The 19,956-nt window shown below is 36.2% G+C and overlaps 1 protein-coding gene across 2 annotated transcripts in view; it reads left to right on the top strand.

The window, feature by feature from the left end:
* The window catches only part of NXPH1 (neurexophilin 1), a 326,507-nt gene extending 313,214 nt beyond the window's left edge, over positions 1-13,293 (top strand). For both annotated transcript variants that reach the window (XM_023224872.3, XM_023224873.1), the window contains exon 3: positions 11,337-13,293. In XM_023224872.3, coding sequence (XP_023080640.1) covers positions 11,337-12,098 — 762 coding nt within the window. In that variant the 3' untranslated portion in view covers positions 12,099-13,293. The remainder of the gene's footprint in view (positions 1-11,336) is intronic.
* The last annotated feature ends 6,663 nt before the right edge of the window (positions 13,294-19,956 follow it).

Here is a 19,956-nt window from a genome sequence, read left to right as displayed (position 1 = left end):
AGCCACCTATTTTTCTCTTTTTTCTTTCTTTAAAATAACCTTAGCATACTGTACCTTTTTTCTTTATAAAAATTTTTGATTATTGTATAATAACACTTATGTTAAAACACAAACACACTATAAAGCTGTACAAAATATTTTCTTTCTTTCCATCCTTATTCTCTAAACTCTTTCTATTTTTAAAATTTTTATTTTTTATTTTTTGCTTTTTAAACAGTTTTGTTAAAAATGAAGACACGAGCACACATATTAGCCTAGGTCTACACAGGGTCAGCATCATCAAGACATCATTAGGTGTTAGAAGTTTTTCAGCTCCATTATAATCTCATGGAACCACCATTGTATATACAGTCCATCTTTGTCTGAACATCAACAGGCAGTGTGTGACTGTACCTCTAAAGATGACCACAGAGTTGTCAGAATTATGCTAATTCCCACTTCAGTTTGTTTGGACTATTTGAGCTGATGTAATGTTTCCAGTCAGAAGACAAGAATAGAATAGCAGTGCACATTCTGAAAGCCTTATTTTCCTTTCTCCTTGAGGGTTTCATAACCTAACTTGGCATAATAGATCTCATATGTTGTGCTCAAACTGCATATAATGCTATATTTATGCCTTATATTTGTAGCCCCTATATTTATACCTTAGTATAAAACAAATGAAGGAAATAAATGCATATCCTCTTCTCTGATTTTTACCCAGAATTATATAGATAGCTTCACATTGTTTGGTTGGCAAGAAGAATAAATACAGGCATGTATTTATCCCCATGATATGCACTACATACAAATTTTTTAGTTTTGTCTTCACAAAAACCCAATGAGTTAGGTATTGTCTCAATTTTTTAATTGGATAAAATGTGGCTCTAAGGGGTAAACAATGATGAAGTAGCAGAATTTGCATTTAGATCTGTGATCTCTGAGTGCAAAGCCCATTCTGTTAGTTCCTATGTAATACAGGCTGGAGCCTACTGGCTTAAGAGAGAGCCATGAAGCTCCTTTTCTGCTTTTCCATTGTTAATGCAGCTCTATGGTGCCTGAAGTACTGCTCTGCATGAAGGAAATGATGTACCTTTTTGTTGCTTGTTTTTTTTCTCTTTAAATTTATTTATTTATTCTCAGCTTTATTGATGTGTAATTGACCAATAAAATTGTGTATACTTAGTCTTATAATGTGATGTTTTGATTTATGCATACACTGTGAAATGATTACCACAACCAAGCTAATTAAAATATCCATTACCTCACATAGTTACCATTTTTGTGTGTGTATATAGTGAGAGCTTTACTACTCTCTTAGGAAATTTCAAGTATAGAATACGTTGTTAAAACTGTAGTCACCATGTTGTACATTAGAACTCCAGAACTTACTCATCATATAATCAAATGTTTATATCCTTTAATCAACATCTTTCAACTTCCTCCATTCCCCAGCCTCTGGCAAATACCAGTCTACTCTGTTTCTGAGTTCCAGTTATTTGGATTCCACATACAAGTGAGATCATGCAGTATTTGTTTCTGTTATCTGTCTTATTTTACTTAGCACAATGTCTTCTACGTTCATCCATGTTGCCACAAAAAGAAAGAAGGATTTCCTTCTTTCTTAAGGCTGAATAATTTTCTCATCCATTATACATATTTCTCATTCATTATATAGCTCATATCTTCTTTTTCCATTCATCCCTTGATGGACACTTAGGTCCCTATCTTGGCAATTGTGAATAATGCTGCAATGAACATAAAATGCAGATTTTTTGAGACCCTGATTTCATTTTCTTTGGATATCAACTCAGAAGTGGGATTGCTGAATCAAATGGTAGTTCTATTTGTAGTTTTTTGAGGAATCTCCATATTGTTTTCCATAATCTGTCTACCATCTTATAATCCCATCCACAGTGTACAACTGTTCTCCTTCTGCACATCGTCATCAGCACTGATTATTGTTTGACCTTTTCATAATAGTTATGCTGACAGGTGTGAGGTGATATATCACCGTTGTATTTTTGATGTATTTAAACACTAACTTCTTTCCTCTGGCTTGTGTAAAATGCAGGCACTTTGGGTATTATCAATAAAATACAGGCTCTAAATCTGTAAGAAAGGAATCTCTGAGTGCCATGTGTCCCCCTAAAATATTGATTGTTAATTAACATTACTATTAAAATAGATGTAACTAAGAATATGAACCATACAGGAAATTTATTAAGTGCTTACTCTATGCTAGAGTGTATCTTTTGCCAAGATACACATGGCATAAAATAGAAAGAACGTCCCTCAAAGATTCTTAAGACTATAGTCTTGGGAAACTAAACTCTTGAGATAATTGTATGAAAAAGAGTCTAACACATCTATAAATAGCTGCCTACCTTTCTCTAAACTAGTTAAGAAAGGGTCTAGTGACAACATGGGCACCATGTAATCCACCTTGTAAGATTCAGAGTGCCTGAGATAGAGAACATTCTAAAATTTTTGCAGAGAGAAAAATAAAGCAAAACAAATTAAAAGATGAAGGAATACTATATCCATGTAAGTCTATGGTCAGTAAAGACACTTTTGGGTATGGACAACTCATTTTATCCTATATGAACTTCTTTTAAAGTAATCATACAAATATATACACCCAGAAAAATGAAAATTCAACAAGAGAGAGAGGAGTGGGATATCTGAAACAGCAATGAACAAAGAAAACAATGGAATCAAGGCTAAAATAGTAATTGTGTAACCTGGCTATGAAACAATGTAATAATTAAGGATCTATCACACAAAACATATATAAAATGTAAAAATATGGCATTTTCATAATATAGAATTCTATCTATACTTAAGTTTAAAGTAAAGGTGATGTGTATTGTAGAATGTTTAGTTAATAAAATACAGGTTATATATCTGAATATGCTAACAGAGATGTTTCTCTAAGATGTTTTGTTAATTGCAAAATATGATACCATGTATGTAGATATTTATATATGAAAAAGAATGAAAATAGAAATAATATATACCAAAATTTGAACAGGTTTTACCTTTGTTGGGGGGGGAGGGATGTGGGATTGCAAGGGAGCAGGGGTTGATGATGAAGAAAATATTTTACATTTTATTTTATAAAATTCCTATAAGGTTTAATGCTTTAATAAGCATAAATTTATTTTATGTAAATATTTTAAAATAAAATAAAATATTTTATGTAAAGTAAAATTTCATTATTAAAATGACTTTTAAAAATAAAGGATATATGCTGTGGAATAGGAAGAAGTAACTTACCAGTAGTTATCTTGGAAAAACGCTATTTGAGTTTCCATATCTCTTCAGTAAGCTGAAGACTTTGGTATTCATCTCAGAGTTAGTGTGTGTGTGTGTGTGTGTGTGTGTGTGGTTTAAATGTAATGCAATGCCATATGTAAAGTGCTAATTACAATGTCAGGGATACAGTAGTCAATATTGTGCAACATGTATTCAACATAGGTAGCCATAAACCACTAAAATGAAGTTGTAATTATAGAGCAATGCTAGTTTGTTGGTTACTTATTCACTGATGAGCAATGCTGCTGAAGCAATAGTTTTTTTAAAAAATATTTTGTTTGTGTTCATACATTTGGTGAAATAAATATAAAATTTTCAAAGTAATCTTGAGATTATTTATATTGAATACTAATAGATCAACAGTAAAATATGCAGGTTGGTAAAAGTTAAAACATCTCATTTCTCATTTATAAAAAGAGGTATACAAATGTTTGGAGACACTTCTAGTTGAAGATTGTTTATAAAAGGAAGTAAACATTTTGTCATGTAAGGCCAGAATAGTTGAAGTGGGAGTGAAGTCGAGAAGTGGTTTTTCCCCCCCAAATGGTGTCTTTCAACAATGTTTTAAAAGATAACATATTGACATTATTACTATAAACCTGTTATGAGATGATATTAGAACAAGCAGTGTGTAATTATGGTCCCAAGACATGTAGAGGAGGTGCTAGAGCAAAGTGTGGCAACTTTTTTTTTTTTTTTTTTTTTTTTTGAGACAGAGTCTCGCTCTGTGGCCCAGGCTGGAGTGCAGTGGCACGATCTCGGCTCACTGCAAGCTCCGCCTCCCGGGTTCACGCCATTCTCCTGCCTCAGCCTCCCGAGTAGCTGGGACTACAGGCACCCGCTACCACGCCCCGCCAATTTTTTTTTTTTTTTTTTTTTTTTGCATTTTCAGTAGAGATGGGGTTTCACTGTGTTAGCCAGGATGGTCTTGCTCTCCTGACCTCGTGATCTGCCCGCCCTGGCCTCCCAAAGTGCTGGGATTACAGGCGTGAGCCACCGCGCCCGGCCAGTGTGGCAACTCTTCATGTGCTCACACTTCCACCATCCGATGGTAGTTTTTTTGCTCTAGCCCCAAACTCAGGTTCTGTCCCAGGTATGCTCTTTTGATATTAGATCTAAACTTGGTCTTTGTTTAAGGCTGAAGAAAATGACCCTTGTCTTTGCTCCTATTTTTATTTAGTCTCAAAAGAATCATACATTTTGAAATGCATACACTTATGTTAAGAATCTTTATGTCTCAATGTTCCTAAAACAATGAGACACATAAAATTTGTGCAAATGGTATCATTGAACTAGAGAGCAAGCTCCCTTGGAATGGGCATTGGCCACTTTTGACAGGGAAAATTATACTCAGGAAGTACATTTGGTGTTTTCATTATAATATAAAAAATGTTTTCAGAAAAAGTTTCACATGCTTTGCCTTTTTGAAATTGGGTTAATTACAAGTTGTCAGGGTTTTTTGTTTGTTTGTTTTTGTAATCATCTTTATGCCATAGTCCTTACCACTTCTGATGATCAACCTGGTTCCTCTTCTGCCTGTCCTCAAAGTGCTAACATTTTTAAAGGTATTCTTAGCATACTTCTTTATTACCACACGTTACTTGCACAATACCATCTACTCATAATACAAAATCAACATCACCATCCCTCTCATGTCTCCAGACCTTCAGATCCTTGTTCCCAATTTCCTAGTGGATGGCATTGCCAGAATGACTTCCCACAGGCACTTCAACTCCTAATATTTCTATGAGATTTAATTTTATTTTCCAGCCAACTTGTTACTACTGTTTTCCTTACAGATGCAAGCAAACTTTCTCAACCTTTTCATGTTTTTATTTAGCCAAGAATCATCAAGCTGAATTAATCCTACCTCTGAATTATCTCTTAGATCCATCATTTCTTCCTCTTTTTCTCTGCTACTTCTTTGGTTCAGGTTCACTTCTTTTTCAAATGAAGGATTGGCAATTAGTTATTTAACTAGTCTCCCTTCCTTCAAGGTCTCTCTCTGTTAAACCACCCTTCAATGTCTACTTAGCGATTCTTCTAGAGCCAGGATGACCTACTTAAAACAAAACAAAATGAAATGTAGTGACTCCCTATTTCCTGTAAGATTAAGTTTAAATGCCTTAGCAGCACTTACAATTTGGCCCTAACCTACCTTCTACACCTTTTTGGCAAGCTCTTCTAGTTCTCCTCCAAAGTAATGCTCCCTAGGGTTCAGCAGTAAGAAGCTATTTTCTTTTTTTCCACTTTCTTTATTGACAGGTGAAAATTGTGTATAATTATGGTGTACAGTATAAGGCTATGAGATATGTATACATAGTGGAATGGCTAAAGCAAGCTATTTACCATATGCATTATCTCACATACTTATTTTTTGTGTGTGGTGAGAATGCTTAAAATCTACTCTTTTAGCATGGTATCACTTATATGTGGAGTGTAAAAAAGTTGAACTCATAAAAACAGAGTAAAATGTGGATACCAGAGACTGGGGGTGGGGTTGGGTGGAGTAGAGAGATGTTTGTCTGTGAATATAAAATTTTAGTTAGAAAATAACAAGTTATTTTTCATTCTTACATTTGACGTGTCCTTTCTCTGCTCTGTGCTTTTGCACTGTCTGCTTCCCCCCCCCCCCCCCCCCGCGAGACAGTCTTGCTCTGTTGCCAGGCTGGAGTGCAGTGGCGCGATCTCGGCTCACTGCAACTTCTGTTTCCCAGATTCAAGCGATTCTCCTGCCTCTGCCTCCCTGGTAGCTGGGACTATAGGTGCGTGCCACCACGCCCAGCTAATTTTTTTTTGTATTTTTAGTAGAGATGGGTTTCACTATGTTGGCCAGGATGATCTCCATCTCTTGACCTCTTGATCCGCCTGCCTCTGCCTCTCAGAGTGCTGGGATTACAGGCGTAAGCTACCATCCCGGCCCTGTTCTTTATTCTTGGAAGAACTCCTCTGGCCCATGCACTAGCTGTTCGACTACCAAGCCTCTTTTATCTGCTACCTCTAAGGATCATCTCTTTTGTTATACCTTCTCTACCTTTCAACTTTGAGGATGACTGCCGGAATGTTACACATAGTGTTGGTCGCATCACACTGTGATGGCTTAATTGATGCCTCCAGTAGGCTATAAACTTCTTGAGAGCCAGGACCATGTGCCAGTTATGTTTGCATTTCTTTATTCCACTCAATATTCATGTAGTCTCACTATACAGCTATTTTGTAAATAAGACAAAAGAAATTGGAGTTGTTAGTATTGAACAGCTCTGGGGACTTTGCTAAGGAACCTTCCTGGTTTTTCCAGATTTACATTCTCTTTTAGACATTGCCGTATTCCCTTCCCAATCTAAGTAAAAAGCAAGGACTGAGGGAATAAGAATATTTAAGACAGTGTTAATGATGATTACAGCTGAAACCTGTTTTGATTCTTTACCCACACTGAGATGTTCCAGAGAGGCTCCCTGACAGCACCACTTGAGGCCGTTCCCATTATATCACTGAAGGCAAATAATTCATCGCATTTGGAAGCTAAGCTATTTAATAGCTAAATTTATGCTCATCCTTTGTTAACTTGAGTTCAACCACTTACTTTACTTGCCATATTTTTTAGATAGTCACAGCAGCACTTTCAAAAATATATGCTTGCTTTCTTTCCTTTTCAGCATTTCAATTCATGTTTGTTTAGAGTTCAATATATATTGATGCCATCCTTAATATAAATTTAAAAAAATATTTTATTGTGGTATAAGCACTTAATATGAGTTCTACCCTCTTAAAATTTTAAACTGTAAAATACAGTACTGGCTATAAGTACAGTGTTGTACAGCAGATCTCTAGAATTTATTTCAACCTGATTAAAACTTTATGCTCATTTTCTCTCAATTTTCTTCTTCCCACTTTCCCCAACAGCATGCTTTGTTTTGAATTGTTTAAGTTTGTGGTTATATTGAAGGGAGATTTTCTTTCAAGAATGCTTTATGCTTTTAAATCCAATTACAAATTAATAATTTACATAAAATATTATGTAGTGAGATTCAGAGGTAAAAATATCTGGTAACAACAGCTAGGGCTACTAATATTGAACAGTGTTCCAGGTACTGTCCTTAGTAATTTAAATGGAGTGCCCTATTTAATCCTCATAACAGCCCTGTGAAGAAGATAGATATTCTTCTTCTATCCCCTAGAAGAGAGAAACAGTGAAACTTAAACAAGTTAAGTAACTTGCCCACATCACACAGCTGTTAAAAGATCAGAGCCTGGACTGGGATTTGGGCAGTCTGACTCCAGAGTGCATGCTCATAATTACTACAGCTGTGGATAACATAATTTAGAACTAAACATTTTCTATTCTACCTGAAAATCAAAGGTTTGTTTGCCTGTCAGAGGAGGCTTAGCATCTTTTTGAATAGATTGATTCTTCCTTCTTGAAACCATATTCACTACTTCCACATGTTTTCCTTTCATTCCCCCTATGCTACTGGTAAATTGAACTGTAAATCCCTCTTCTCCTCCTTCTTTGGGATAATTTAATTACTGCTTCATTAGCCAGTGCATCATGAAAGCATCTCAGTATAGCCCTGTGCTTATGCTGAGATGTAAGTACTAAGTCACTGCTAAATGCATGCCTTTATTTATTCTTTTTGCTACACAAACAATGGGAAACTGTCTATATAATTCCCTGCAAAAACAAGAGAAGAGGATACACATGTATTTGTTTTATACTGAGGCACAAATGTAGGAACTGTGATAAGGGCAATGCTTATGTAACTAGGCAAGTGCAGATTCAGATGTTTAATCAATTAGATTTTAATAAAACACACACACTCTCCCAAATCCAAAGGTATGTATTATTTTTACTGATTAATGTTAGTTTTAAATTTTACATTATAGCTACTCTGTGTTATAGAAAAATAGTATCTTTTGAAATGCAATACCTTCAGAAAATTAGTGGGAAAGCTGTAGTTGTTTTTATTAGCTTTATAACTGTAATGAAAAATACTAACTCTGGAACTGCTAGGGATTATACTTTTGATGTGAGAGTAAGTATTTTTTTCCTTAATGCAATGGCTTTATTATCAGGATAGATTGGAAATTTAATGCTTTTTCCTTAAGAAAACTTATATATTCCTATACATAATCCTCTTCTCTCAAGGAATATTTTTCCTCTCAACTTTATCCTATTAGAAATTAATATTTAATTCTTATTAAAAATTACTTGTGCTAAAGCAACCATTTTGCTGTTATTAGTCATTTCTACTGTTTGAATGTGGTCCATTTCTGGGATAATATTTTGGTATGAAGAAAATCTGTAAAGAGTTTGGGTACATAGGGGAAAGAAGAGATACCAAAGCAAGGGTTGAGCAAAAGTGAAGGGGAAGTACTTAAAACTAATAAAACGTTGGCAGCAAACATAACCTTCTCTCAATTTCCTATATTTTCCTCAAGACTAGTAGTGGCCATCTGATAGCCATATTTGACTCCACATCAGGGTGTTTGCTCTTTGTGGGTAGCTGACACTTTAAAAAGACTGACTGCATACAGGAGTCTGGTCCGTGTTTCTCTTAGATGTGACCTTGCCCCCACAATAATCCAGAGTCTAATTCTCCATTGGTCAGTGTTATCTATTCTTCCTTCATCTCTGCACACAATGACCCTCTGCATCTTTCCATGAAGCCATTACCATTGCCTCGGGGATCACAGCAGATGCAAACTGTACTCAAGCTAGCAGCCTGAAAGAGTTGACAGTTTTTTGGTTACCTACCCAAAGTTTCAGTTTTGACTTTTCAGGGTGCTGTCACTGGATATGAACGCATGATGAAGTTGCCTGTTATCTCAGATGCAATGAATTTTCGTGGAGACAAACTTTCAGGGTTTTTAAGCTCAGCATTATTAGGAAGATTACAGCTTCAGCTGGTATTCTTTCTGTGGCGAGAATAGTCCAACTGCACTCACATTACCTCAATTTGAAGAGGGCAAAGAGGAGACTACTTCCTGGCTTGAAAAGAAGGATTACAAGATCTAAGAGCTTTTGTTCTGGTTTAGATGACCAAGGTTCTCTGCATCCATGTCCCTGGGGGAGCCCATTCCCCCCCGCCCCCCACCCCCCGCCACACACACATTCCAAGCACTTGGCTGTGTAATCCTGGGAAAAACTTCTCCCAGACAAGATCTCCATATGTATTATTTGGGTTCTTTCTCTAATTGTCTTCAAACATCAGCTTGATATTCACAATAATAGCTACATTTATTGAGCCCTCTCCAAATGCTAGCCACTGTCCTAAAGGTTTTACCTGTTTTAACTCATTCAATCCTCACAAACTTATGAAGTAGATGTCATATTGCCTACATTTTCCAGATTCAGAAAACAGAGGCAGAGGGAAGTTAAGTAACTTGACCAAGGGCACACAGGTTGGCAGTGTCAGAGCTGGGAGGGAATTCCAGGGAGTCTGGCTCTAAAATTTATGGTCTTGCTCCCCAGAGATTGAGAACACATCCTTTCAGCAACAAATGGTTGACTAAAATGCTATTTTCAGGTCACATTTGTATCCTAACATGAGTCCCACACAGCTAAGTCTAGGGAAGTGTCTCTGGAACACAGCTATAATTCCTAATGGGCCTGAATTTTAAAAAGCTTTCCAGGAATGACCATTCATTTGAAGAACAGTTTGGAAGGAGAATGGAGGGTCCAATGAAGCTGCTGAGTAGTAATCAGGCTGGTATCTGAGACAAGACTCAGAACTGGTTCTCCAGGGGCATGGCAATATAAGTTTATTGTGAAATGTGGCTTTTTAATGGGTGGCTGGGGACTCCATTCAACAGCCGTACCTTAAAACAGCAGGTCCGCATATTGAGTGGTTTACTGGTATTGGCTATTTTAGTTCCTGTGGGTCTTTAGTTCTGTTAGCTCCTGTCCTTGATTCTTCCACGTCAGGATAAGAAGTTACTGCTTTAACTATAGGCCAATGTGGTTATTGTGGTCACTGGTTCTTCTGTATCTCTGTGCAGTTTGAGATAAAATTCTTTCCTAAGAAATAATCTTGGAGTCCTAGGAGAACAGTGTCTGCATGTGACTCTCATAATCCACCCTGAAGTGACCTCTCAGTCACTGACCGCATGTTGTTGGTTTTTCTAGACTTGACAATTACTAAAAGTCACTTTTCTAGACCACATGATAAGCCCTGCAAGGTAAAAAATTGTCTTATTCAATATATTCCTTGCTTATTATAGGTGGTAGTAAACATTGTTTTGATCAGTTAAAATATACTGGAGTCCCTTTCCAAAACTAACTTTTCTAATATGACTATAATATGGATAACTAAATAGTCTAAAGGGTGTCAGTTGACATATGTCTGAGAATCACACAGTTTATATTTATTTCTTCTAAAAAATGGGATACATGTGCAGAATATGCAGGTTTGTTACCTAAGTATACATTTGCCATGGTGTTTTGCTTCACCTATTGACCCATTCTCTAAGTTGCCTCCCCTCACCTCTCCATCCTTCAACAGGCTCTGGAGTGTGCTGTTTTCCTCTCTGTGTCCAGAGAATCATACAGTTTTAAAGCTTAGGGTACTTTTGAAATAGAAAAAGAATGTAATGATTTATAAAATTTGATTTCAAAAGTTTGGATTTTTGTGCTAAGAAGTAATTAGTTTGGTTTATATTTGAATTCATTTTGCTTTATTCATGCTGGGTGGCCTTTTCTTCCATTACCCAATGGTTTTATATAATTTTTAGGTCATATTTAGTAGTTTTTCGACCTACATCTCCCCTCTTCCATTGTTATACAAAAATAGAAGTATTTTATCACATATTAATAAATATTGGCTAGATGCTGATGGTGCTTTTAAAATGTAATTATTTAATTCTGGGACTCTGGGAGAGGGGGCTTGAATCTGTGCTTTGGGTGTTCTTCTCAGATGCGGTGCTTTTAAAAAAAAAGTGTAATTATTTAATTCTGAGACTCAGAGAAGGCTTGGACTTATGCATTCGGTGTTATTCTCAGATGCAGAGATGTAAATGCCATTTTTCTGCTCTGTTTTCAGGTCACATGTGCCAATTTAACGAACGGTGGAAAGTCAGAACTTCTGAAATCAGGAAGCAGCAAATCCACACTAAAGCATATATGGACAGAAAGTGGCAAAGACTTGTCTATCAGCCGACTCTTGTCACAGACTTTTCGTGGCAAAGAGAACGATACAGATTTGGACCTGAGATATGACACCCCAGAACCTTATTCTGAGCAAGACCTCTGGGACTGGCTGAGGAACTCCACAGACCTTCAAGAGCCTCGACCCAGGGCCAAGAGAAGGCCCATTGTTAAAACGGGCAAGTTTAAGAAAATGTTTGGATGGGGCGATTTTCATTCCAACATCAAAACAGTGAAGCTGAACCTGTTGATAACTGGGAAAATTGTAGATCATGGCAATGGAACATTTAGTGTTTATTTCAGGCATAATTCAACTGGTCAAGGGAATGTATCTGTCAGCTTGGTACCCCCTACAAAAATCGTGGAATTTGACTTGGCACAACAAACTGTGATTGATGCCAAAGATTCCAAGTCTTTCAATTGTCGCATTGAATATGAAAAGGTTGACAAGGCTACCAAGAACACACTCTGCAATTATGACCCTTCAAAAACCTGTTACCAGGAGCAGACCCAAAGTCATGTATCCTGGCTCTGCTCCAAGCCCTTTAAGGTGATCTGTATTTACATTTCCTTTTATAGTACAGATTATAAACTGGTACAGAAAGTGTGCCCTGACTACAACTACCACAGTGACACACCTTACTTCCCCTCGGGATGAAGGTGAACATGGGGGTGAGACTAAAGCCTGAGGAATTAAAGGTTATATGACAGGGCTGATACCTCAAAGAAGAAGGTCACATCTGTTGCCTGGAATGTGTCTACACTGCTGCTCTTGTCAACTGGCTGCAAATACACTAGTGGAAAACAATCTGATATAATTTCTGCCCAGTCAGCTTCATCCCTCAGTATAATTGTAAATCATCACAGGTTTTGAAGTCACACCTGAAGACATGCTCTCACATATAGAGGTACACAAACACACTGTCATGCACATTTCAGCTTGCATCTATCGTGATTCCTGTTGAGAGGGCTTTCATTGTCTGACTCATAATGGTTCAGGGATCAACTATCATCAAACAGAAGGATTAACTAGACGGAGAATGTTTCTAACACTTGCTGTTATGGAAATCTCTTTTAAAGTCTTGAGTACATGCTAATCAATAATCCCCACTCATGCATTCCTACTGCTTGGAGTAGCTGTACTGGTAAATACTACTGTAGGAGTATCTGCTTGTTAAAATGGAAAAATGTGTCTTTAGAGCTCAGTATTCTTTATTTTACAAACACAACAAAATGTAGTAACTTTTTTCCAGCATACGGTAGGCACATTCGAGGTGGTCCAAGATGGCTCTTTTTTTCTATGAAAGGGGCCTGTTCTCAGTAAAGATGAGCAAACATTTGGAATTTACATGTGGGCAGACATTGGTATAACAACTTTCATCACCAATCATTGGACTTTTGTGACGTTGAGACCAGCTAAAGCTGCTTAAAATAAGTTCTGATCATTATATAAGAAGGGAAATGCCTGGCAGACACCATGTAAGTTATAAGTGTCTGTCTTATCTTTACTACACATATTGTAACAAATTCAATATCCTAGTCTTCATTTGTATGAATGGTTTGTATTGTACATAGTTTAACCAAGTGTTATTTGAGCTGCTTATTAATATTAACTTGTACTTGTCTCTCTGCTTGTTATTGGTTAAGAAAAAAGGATATGAGGAATTCATTTTATCAATGTAGCTGTGAACTCCATTAAAAAGACAAACTTAATGTACAGAGCATTTATTCAGATCAAGTATTGTTGAAAGCTATACATATACAACATTACAGTCTGTCTGTATTTAGATATTTTATTTCTGGACAAAATGAAATGTACATAAAAATAAAACACTTAAAGTTGAGTTTCAATATGTACTTGTGTAAGATGGTGATTTAAATGGTTCTGACAAGAAGAATGTGCTGGAATACGGTCATGGCTTTGCATCTCTAAATTTGTACAGAACTATCTAAACTGCTGTTAGTTGCCTAGTCAAAACAACTTAAGAGTTTCAATCTGAAGCCTGGGGAATCTGTGGCATATAGAATCGCACACATTTTTGGTTTGCTGTCATGCTATTCAAGAATACCAAAAATCAATGAACATAAGGAGATAATTGAGGTCTCCTAAATTAATTATATGTAGCTGAATTATTTCCTGACCAGTCTTTATTTAGCAGAAGAAAAGAAGTGAAGGCATTCTTTTTGCTTTAAAAGAGTCAAGATGCCTGAAGATTGTGGCTGAATTTTCCTGATTATACTGTAATGACTCAACTCAACTGAAGAAATTGTGATAACATTGGAGGGCTTTAATGCTCAATTTAGCTATAGCAGATTGGATATATATGTATATATATAGCATTGTTTATGGACATTAACTTTATTTTAAAAAATAATTGCTGTACACAATCTCAGCAAAATAACCAGATGAAAAAATATGTGAGGTGATGAATTTCTAAAGCCACGAATTAGGAATCAGAACTTGAAGTGTTTCAGAGGTTAACAAAAGATGTCAAATTAAGAACACAAATTCATTATCTTCCCCTCATGGTACTTAGAAATAAGTCCGTTTTCATACAGAAAATAATAGAAGTACAGCAAGAGAAACAAAACCACAGAGTTCTACAGTGAGAACTCAATAGCCGATTTGATTAACGAGAGTCAACTGCAAATCGAACACCCATTACTCTGTTAAATGTCCATTTCTTGAAATGCTGCAAAATATCTAGATGACCATTTATATCAATATATTAATTAATTTACCATGGAATTTAGAAGCTACTGTCAGAACAGCATCTCTGGCACAACAGGCAATAGCTTAATGAGTCATGGCTGCTGAACAGACTTGTCATAGATAAATCTTGTCATTCTGGAGTTTATTTATCAAAAGTCATCACTTAGGAATTAGTTGGCTCTTAGCAAACATGAGAGTAAGTGAGAAAGGAAAAAAATACATATATTTTTAAAGGATCATTCGATTAGTGGACTATGACTCTCATTGTATGGTCTAATCTGTCATTTTGTAATCCAAAATTCAAAGTGAGATAAAAATGTGCTTCAGTCTCCAACCCTCTATATTACATTCTAACCTCCCAATGCAATGTAGCTTATACAGTTTTATAAACACAGAACACAGTTAACTAACATTCCTAGACTGAAATGTTTTACTGAGATTTTCTTTAGAAGAAAAACAATAAGAAAAGATGTAGCAAACTTCCAACAAACATTTTGATTTAAAAAAAATCCAAACCTTCAGGACCCTTATTCTGGGCCAGTAGACACTCATCCAGAACTTTTATATCAACAACACCTCTATCTGTAATAGAGAAAAAATATTATGATATAGAACTTTGATTCAAAGAAATGTATTTGCACCCATTATATTTTTCCTTTCTTAGACACAGAAATGGGTGAAGGAAGATGATCAATATCAAGATCAAAGGCTTAGAGGAAAACTGTTAGATCCACTTGTTGTTTAAACACACTGGTTAAGTTTTAACTGTGTTAGAAAATGCTTTTGTTATTTGGAAAAAAATAAACTTTAAGCAATACTAAGAAAATAACATTCTCTAGAATCTTAAATGTTATTTCACACCTTTGTTGAAGTACAGAAAAAAAAAAAAAAAAAACACCTTCCAGGTGGAAATGGTTAGTATCTGATGCAAACCATGGGTTTGTCATCTCCTATTGTTCATTTCAAAAACAATTTAGTAAAATCAAAATTATTATAAAGTAATGATTGTTGTAGCTTCTTGCCTCATGGAAGAAAAATGATACAAATTACTGGTTTATCTATTTATGAAACAAAAACAATGAATTGTCTTGTCATGTTCTCAGTTGGGCATTTTTGGGTCATGATTCTTGGGAGAATTTCTCTGAACAGGTGGAAGGGCATCCCTGGCACACAGTAAAGTTCTGGAAGTGATCACTTTGCAAGTAATTGAGATACTTGTTAAATTTAAAAGTGTGGACTGGGAATCTTCAGGTTCCTACATTTCAGCAATAAATTGTAAGCCATACTTTTGCACAGAATAGATTAAAAAATCATGAGAAGCCTGAGAAAGTGTTTTCTTTTCACTTTTTTTCCCACTGCTTTATATGTAAGAAGCAGCCTAACCAATAAACAGCTCTTTGGAATAGCAATGTCGATCTCCACCATCAGCTTTGAATGCCCAGTTTTAGCCTGAAACACATTCTAATGGCTGTGTTTAAAAACCATTGGAAGACTTGGTTGATCTACCAGTTTTAGACCTTTATTTACCCGTTCAACTGTCAATCTATTTATTTTACATTTATTTCGTTTACATTTTTCAAATAAAATGCAAGTTAGTATATGGATTCAAAAATTGAAAATAAATAATTTGCATAAAAATTATGACCATTTGCCGAATCTCTAGATGACAAAAGTTGAGTATAGGCTGAATCAAATCCTGAAAAACTTACTGAAAGGTCTGGGTTTTCTCAGGAGTTCCGTGCATGTGAAAGAATGATTGCGGGGGTTGGGTACATAAGACAAACAGTCTAAAATTGCAGTGTATCATTAAGTTTTATATGCAATGATATCGAATATTTGACTTAACAAATTTATAATTTGTTTACTAGGATGGGAAAGACAGAAACCTCCTAATAAAAGCTTTACTTAGGATTTGCTCCGTGAGCAAGGTCTAGAGAAACAGCCTTAAGTTAGGGGAGTACTAGTGCCAAGCAACTAGCCAGGTGTCCAAAAGTACTTTTATAATTCTGCATCAGTGATAACATGCCTTTTATCACTGATGGTTTGCAAGATCACTGTAAAGCTCCCAGATGTGATGACTGTGGAAGGCTTAGAGACTTTGTTGGTGGCTGGAATAGCTGTTGCTATCAGAGGCCAGGTGTTGTTACACAAAATTCCAGCTACTGAATTAGACATACAGCTCTGTTCACATGCTCACTAAAAAGTCTCTGGCTTTTTATTTCCTGATCTTAGAGTTCAAAGGGACAAATAGAATGCAATTCTTCTACTCAAACACAAGAGTAAACTTGGCCCTTGTTAGTGTGATAATTTAAAGAAATAATGTAAGAAGTTGTTAGAATTCAGCTATTGCTGAATAAGTGCTTCTTTTTTTTTTTTTTTTTTAAATGGTGACTTTCACTTTCGCCCAGGTTGGGGTGCAGTGGCGTGATCTCAGCTCACTGCAACCTCCTCCTCCCAGGTTCAAGTGATTCTTCTGCCTCAGCCTCCCAAGTAACTGGGATTACAGGCATGCATCACCACATCTGGCTAATTTTTGTATTTTTAGCAGACATGGGGTTTCACCATCTTGGCTAGGCTGGTCTTGAACTCCTGACCTCATGATCCACCTGCCTTGGCCTCCCAAAATAGGTATTTTTTTAAATAAAAAATCTACCATTGTTTCTATTACTGCTAAAATTTACCATGTCAATTTTCTGAAGTCCAGTTTTATTACCAAAATCAATTTGTTTTGCATTTTATAGCACTTTTTGATAGAAAGCATGGCCAAATGACATTGCCTAAGCAGGTTAAAAATATTCACAAGCTTTGTAAGAGAGGTAAACAATTGCTATTCTCTTTTGCTAACCCCCTTACCCAAAAGAGAAAGGCGACAAGTCCATGATAATGGCTAATATTTGTTGAACACATAAGGGTGGACCATTTACTGTGCTAATCTGTTTCTACCTATTCCCTCACTTAAGCATCATGACTCTGTAAGGAAGGTGCTCTCATACCTGTATTACAAGAGGAGACAGATGCTTAGAAACATGAAGTAACCTGCCCAAAGTAGCACAGCTCTTAAGTGATAAATCAAGGAGTCAAAACTCACCTCTAGACTACAGACACTGATTTTTTAAATTGTTACTCCTCTTTGTTACTCTATTTTCAAATGGAATTGAAGACACTTCTACGCAAAATTAGCACATTTAATGTAAACATAAGCATGGTATCATTGTATCGAAAAGAGATGAATAATTCATTTAACTCATTTATTTTTCTTCGGCTTTTCGCTATTTCTCTTATTTGCTCAGGTCCCCCTCATAATCCTGTGGCAAATTTCAGCCCTGGTGGCTCTCAGGCAGAAACCAGCTATGCAATGTAGTTGCCTCTGCCAATACACTGCTGTGGTAGCTAGCATTGTTCTCCAAACTACCTTTTATAAAATCGTTCTTGATTTAGGGCCGGAGTTGTTTCTCAGCTTGATACATATGAAAGTTGCAGGTCAGGGATAAACGGAGCTATAATGTAATTCAGAATTACCCAAGATTCCTTCATAGGAATCTCATTTCAGGGAAATACTACTGCATGCTTAGGAAACTTTCAGCAACGTAACTTAAGTTGTCCTCAAAAATGACTCAGATAATTTTAATGTGGCTTTTTTTTCAACTTTTAAAATTTCGTATCATAGTCTTTCTACCCTTCCGCGACAGGCTTTGAATTGGGTATTCTCACAGAGTCGAAACAAAAACACATGAGGGTATTTTCTGTAAAAAGCTTAAGTGAGTTGAGGATACTTGAAAAGGTTGCTCAAATCCTCTCTCCTGATATGTTTCATTTTCCTTGCGTTCAAGGTTTTATTCTTAAACACACACACACACACCCAAAATGGTAGCAACTTGTTTACTTTACTGTCTCAAGTTTCTTAGAAACCCAGCTCTATACACAAACACAGGAATTGGAATACACTGAATGCTTTTGGCTGCTGTGCCCTGGTACTCTGACTGTGACAGTGATACTTATAGTCACTTATTTTTTTTAAGTTACTCATATTTTGCTCATGTATAAAATTAACATTCTTTAAGCGAACCATAAGTGTGAAGGCAACTTCTACTCCATTATGTTAAGTAGAATCATGTTCAAATTCTAGCATGTTATAAATAATCTATGAACTCAATGTATGAACTTTCTGTTATTAACTGAACCTGGTCACCTTTTCATTTTTCTCCCAATTTTAGAAAAAAGTGAATTTTATTAAAATGACATATGTTCAAGTCTAAACTATTTCACTCTCTATAAATTACAAAACACTACAAGTTTAGTTGAGCTTAAAATGATCTTCGTTTTCTTTGGTTCACAGGATTTTTGTTTGTTTCCATCAGGCATTTGTGAGGTATTATTCATGCAGTTACTTTTATTGGGGCCTTTTGCAGTATGTGCCCCCAAAATCCCCATACACACATTTACCTATTTGTACCACGTGGGCTTCCCCTAACTTAGGCAACTACAGCTTTCCACATTCAGGCCTTTACTGTAGCAGAGCCAAAAAGCAAATAAGAAAATTGGAAATTCTTGGCAAATTTATTTCAAAAATTTGGCAGAGCTAATGATCTTGACATAAAAAGTTTTTCTGTTTATTGCTTTGTTTTCTTTCCACTTGAGTTATGTATATCAAAAGGAATGCCTTGAAGCACAAGGATATAAATTCTGCATCATATCTAATAGAGTTTCTTGGAAAAAGTTAAGGTCATGCAGAGCCAGTTCCTCCTCACTCATTCCACTAACTCAAAATAGGTGTTCTGTATTCACACTGTGAAGAAAAAGAATTCACTAGTGGAGGCAAGATTATAAATGCTGGGGTGGCCCTGGGAAAGAGCCTTGACCTCTTGGGGCTTTGGGATCTGACAGCAGGGGTATACTTCCTCCCGGAATGGAATATGGGGAGACAGCAAGTCTTGCAGCAGAGTTGAGATGGCTGTATGGAGTAGCTAGGCCATTGGGAAAGGAGTGTCAAAAGTCTCATAAGAGCAGCAGGAAGTTTTCTGTTGTAGCAGAGTGGCATAAACTTGATGGAGCCCAGAGTACCAAAGAGGCCTTGAGATTGGAACAACAAGTATTTAGGAGCCATCTACCAGAACTGACTGCTGCAGACTAGATGGGATGTGAGTTTCTGGGAGGCCAGTGTGGGCTCATAGTGATTGAGAATTGGGTGCTAGCTTCTGCCAACACCATGGCATTATATATGCCCTGTGAAAGTTGTATGCAACCTTTGAAACAGGTTCGAATAATCCCTAGATAGATTGAAAATGACTTCGATTGGCTGAAATTTTGTGTGTTCTCCATCTGATAGAATTTGGGTTTAAGACAAAAAGTTAAGTTACAGGAGTAAAATTACTTTTTCTACAGTTGATTATGTGACTAATTAACATCAACTAGATGTCATTTTATTCATTTGATGGAATTTGATGGTATATATTTTGGAAAAAGTAGAATGGTAGCACATTGTGAAACAGGTTTTAATATAGAGACACCTATTTTGAAGGACAAGGTAGTCTATTAAACTGTAGAGAGGATTTTGCAACCTTTATGATGCTTCCCATCCAATAGAAATTCAACATTTTAATATTGGCTTAAATAATTTTCATAAATAATGGTTTTAGATTCAAAGGACAATTATAGAATCATGAAGGAGATGGGTTGAGTGTAAATATGTTTGCAAATCACACCTTCAACATTCTTTCCCCCTTCCCCTTCTGGAATGGATTTTTTATACTTTGTGGATAAGTGTAGAAATTAGTTTCAAACACCGACATACTGAAAGCAACAG

This window comes from Piliocolobus tephrosceles, chromosome 8 (genome assembly GCF_002776525.5).
Source record: "Piliocolobus tephrosceles isolate RC106 chromosome 8, ASM277652v3, whole genome shotgun sequence".
In the NCBI taxonomy this organism is placed as follows: Eukaryota; Metazoa; Chordata; class Mammalia; order Primates; family Cercopithecidae; genus Piliocolobus; species Piliocolobus tephrosceles.
This window is presented reverse-complemented; position numbering and strand designations above follow the sequence as displayed.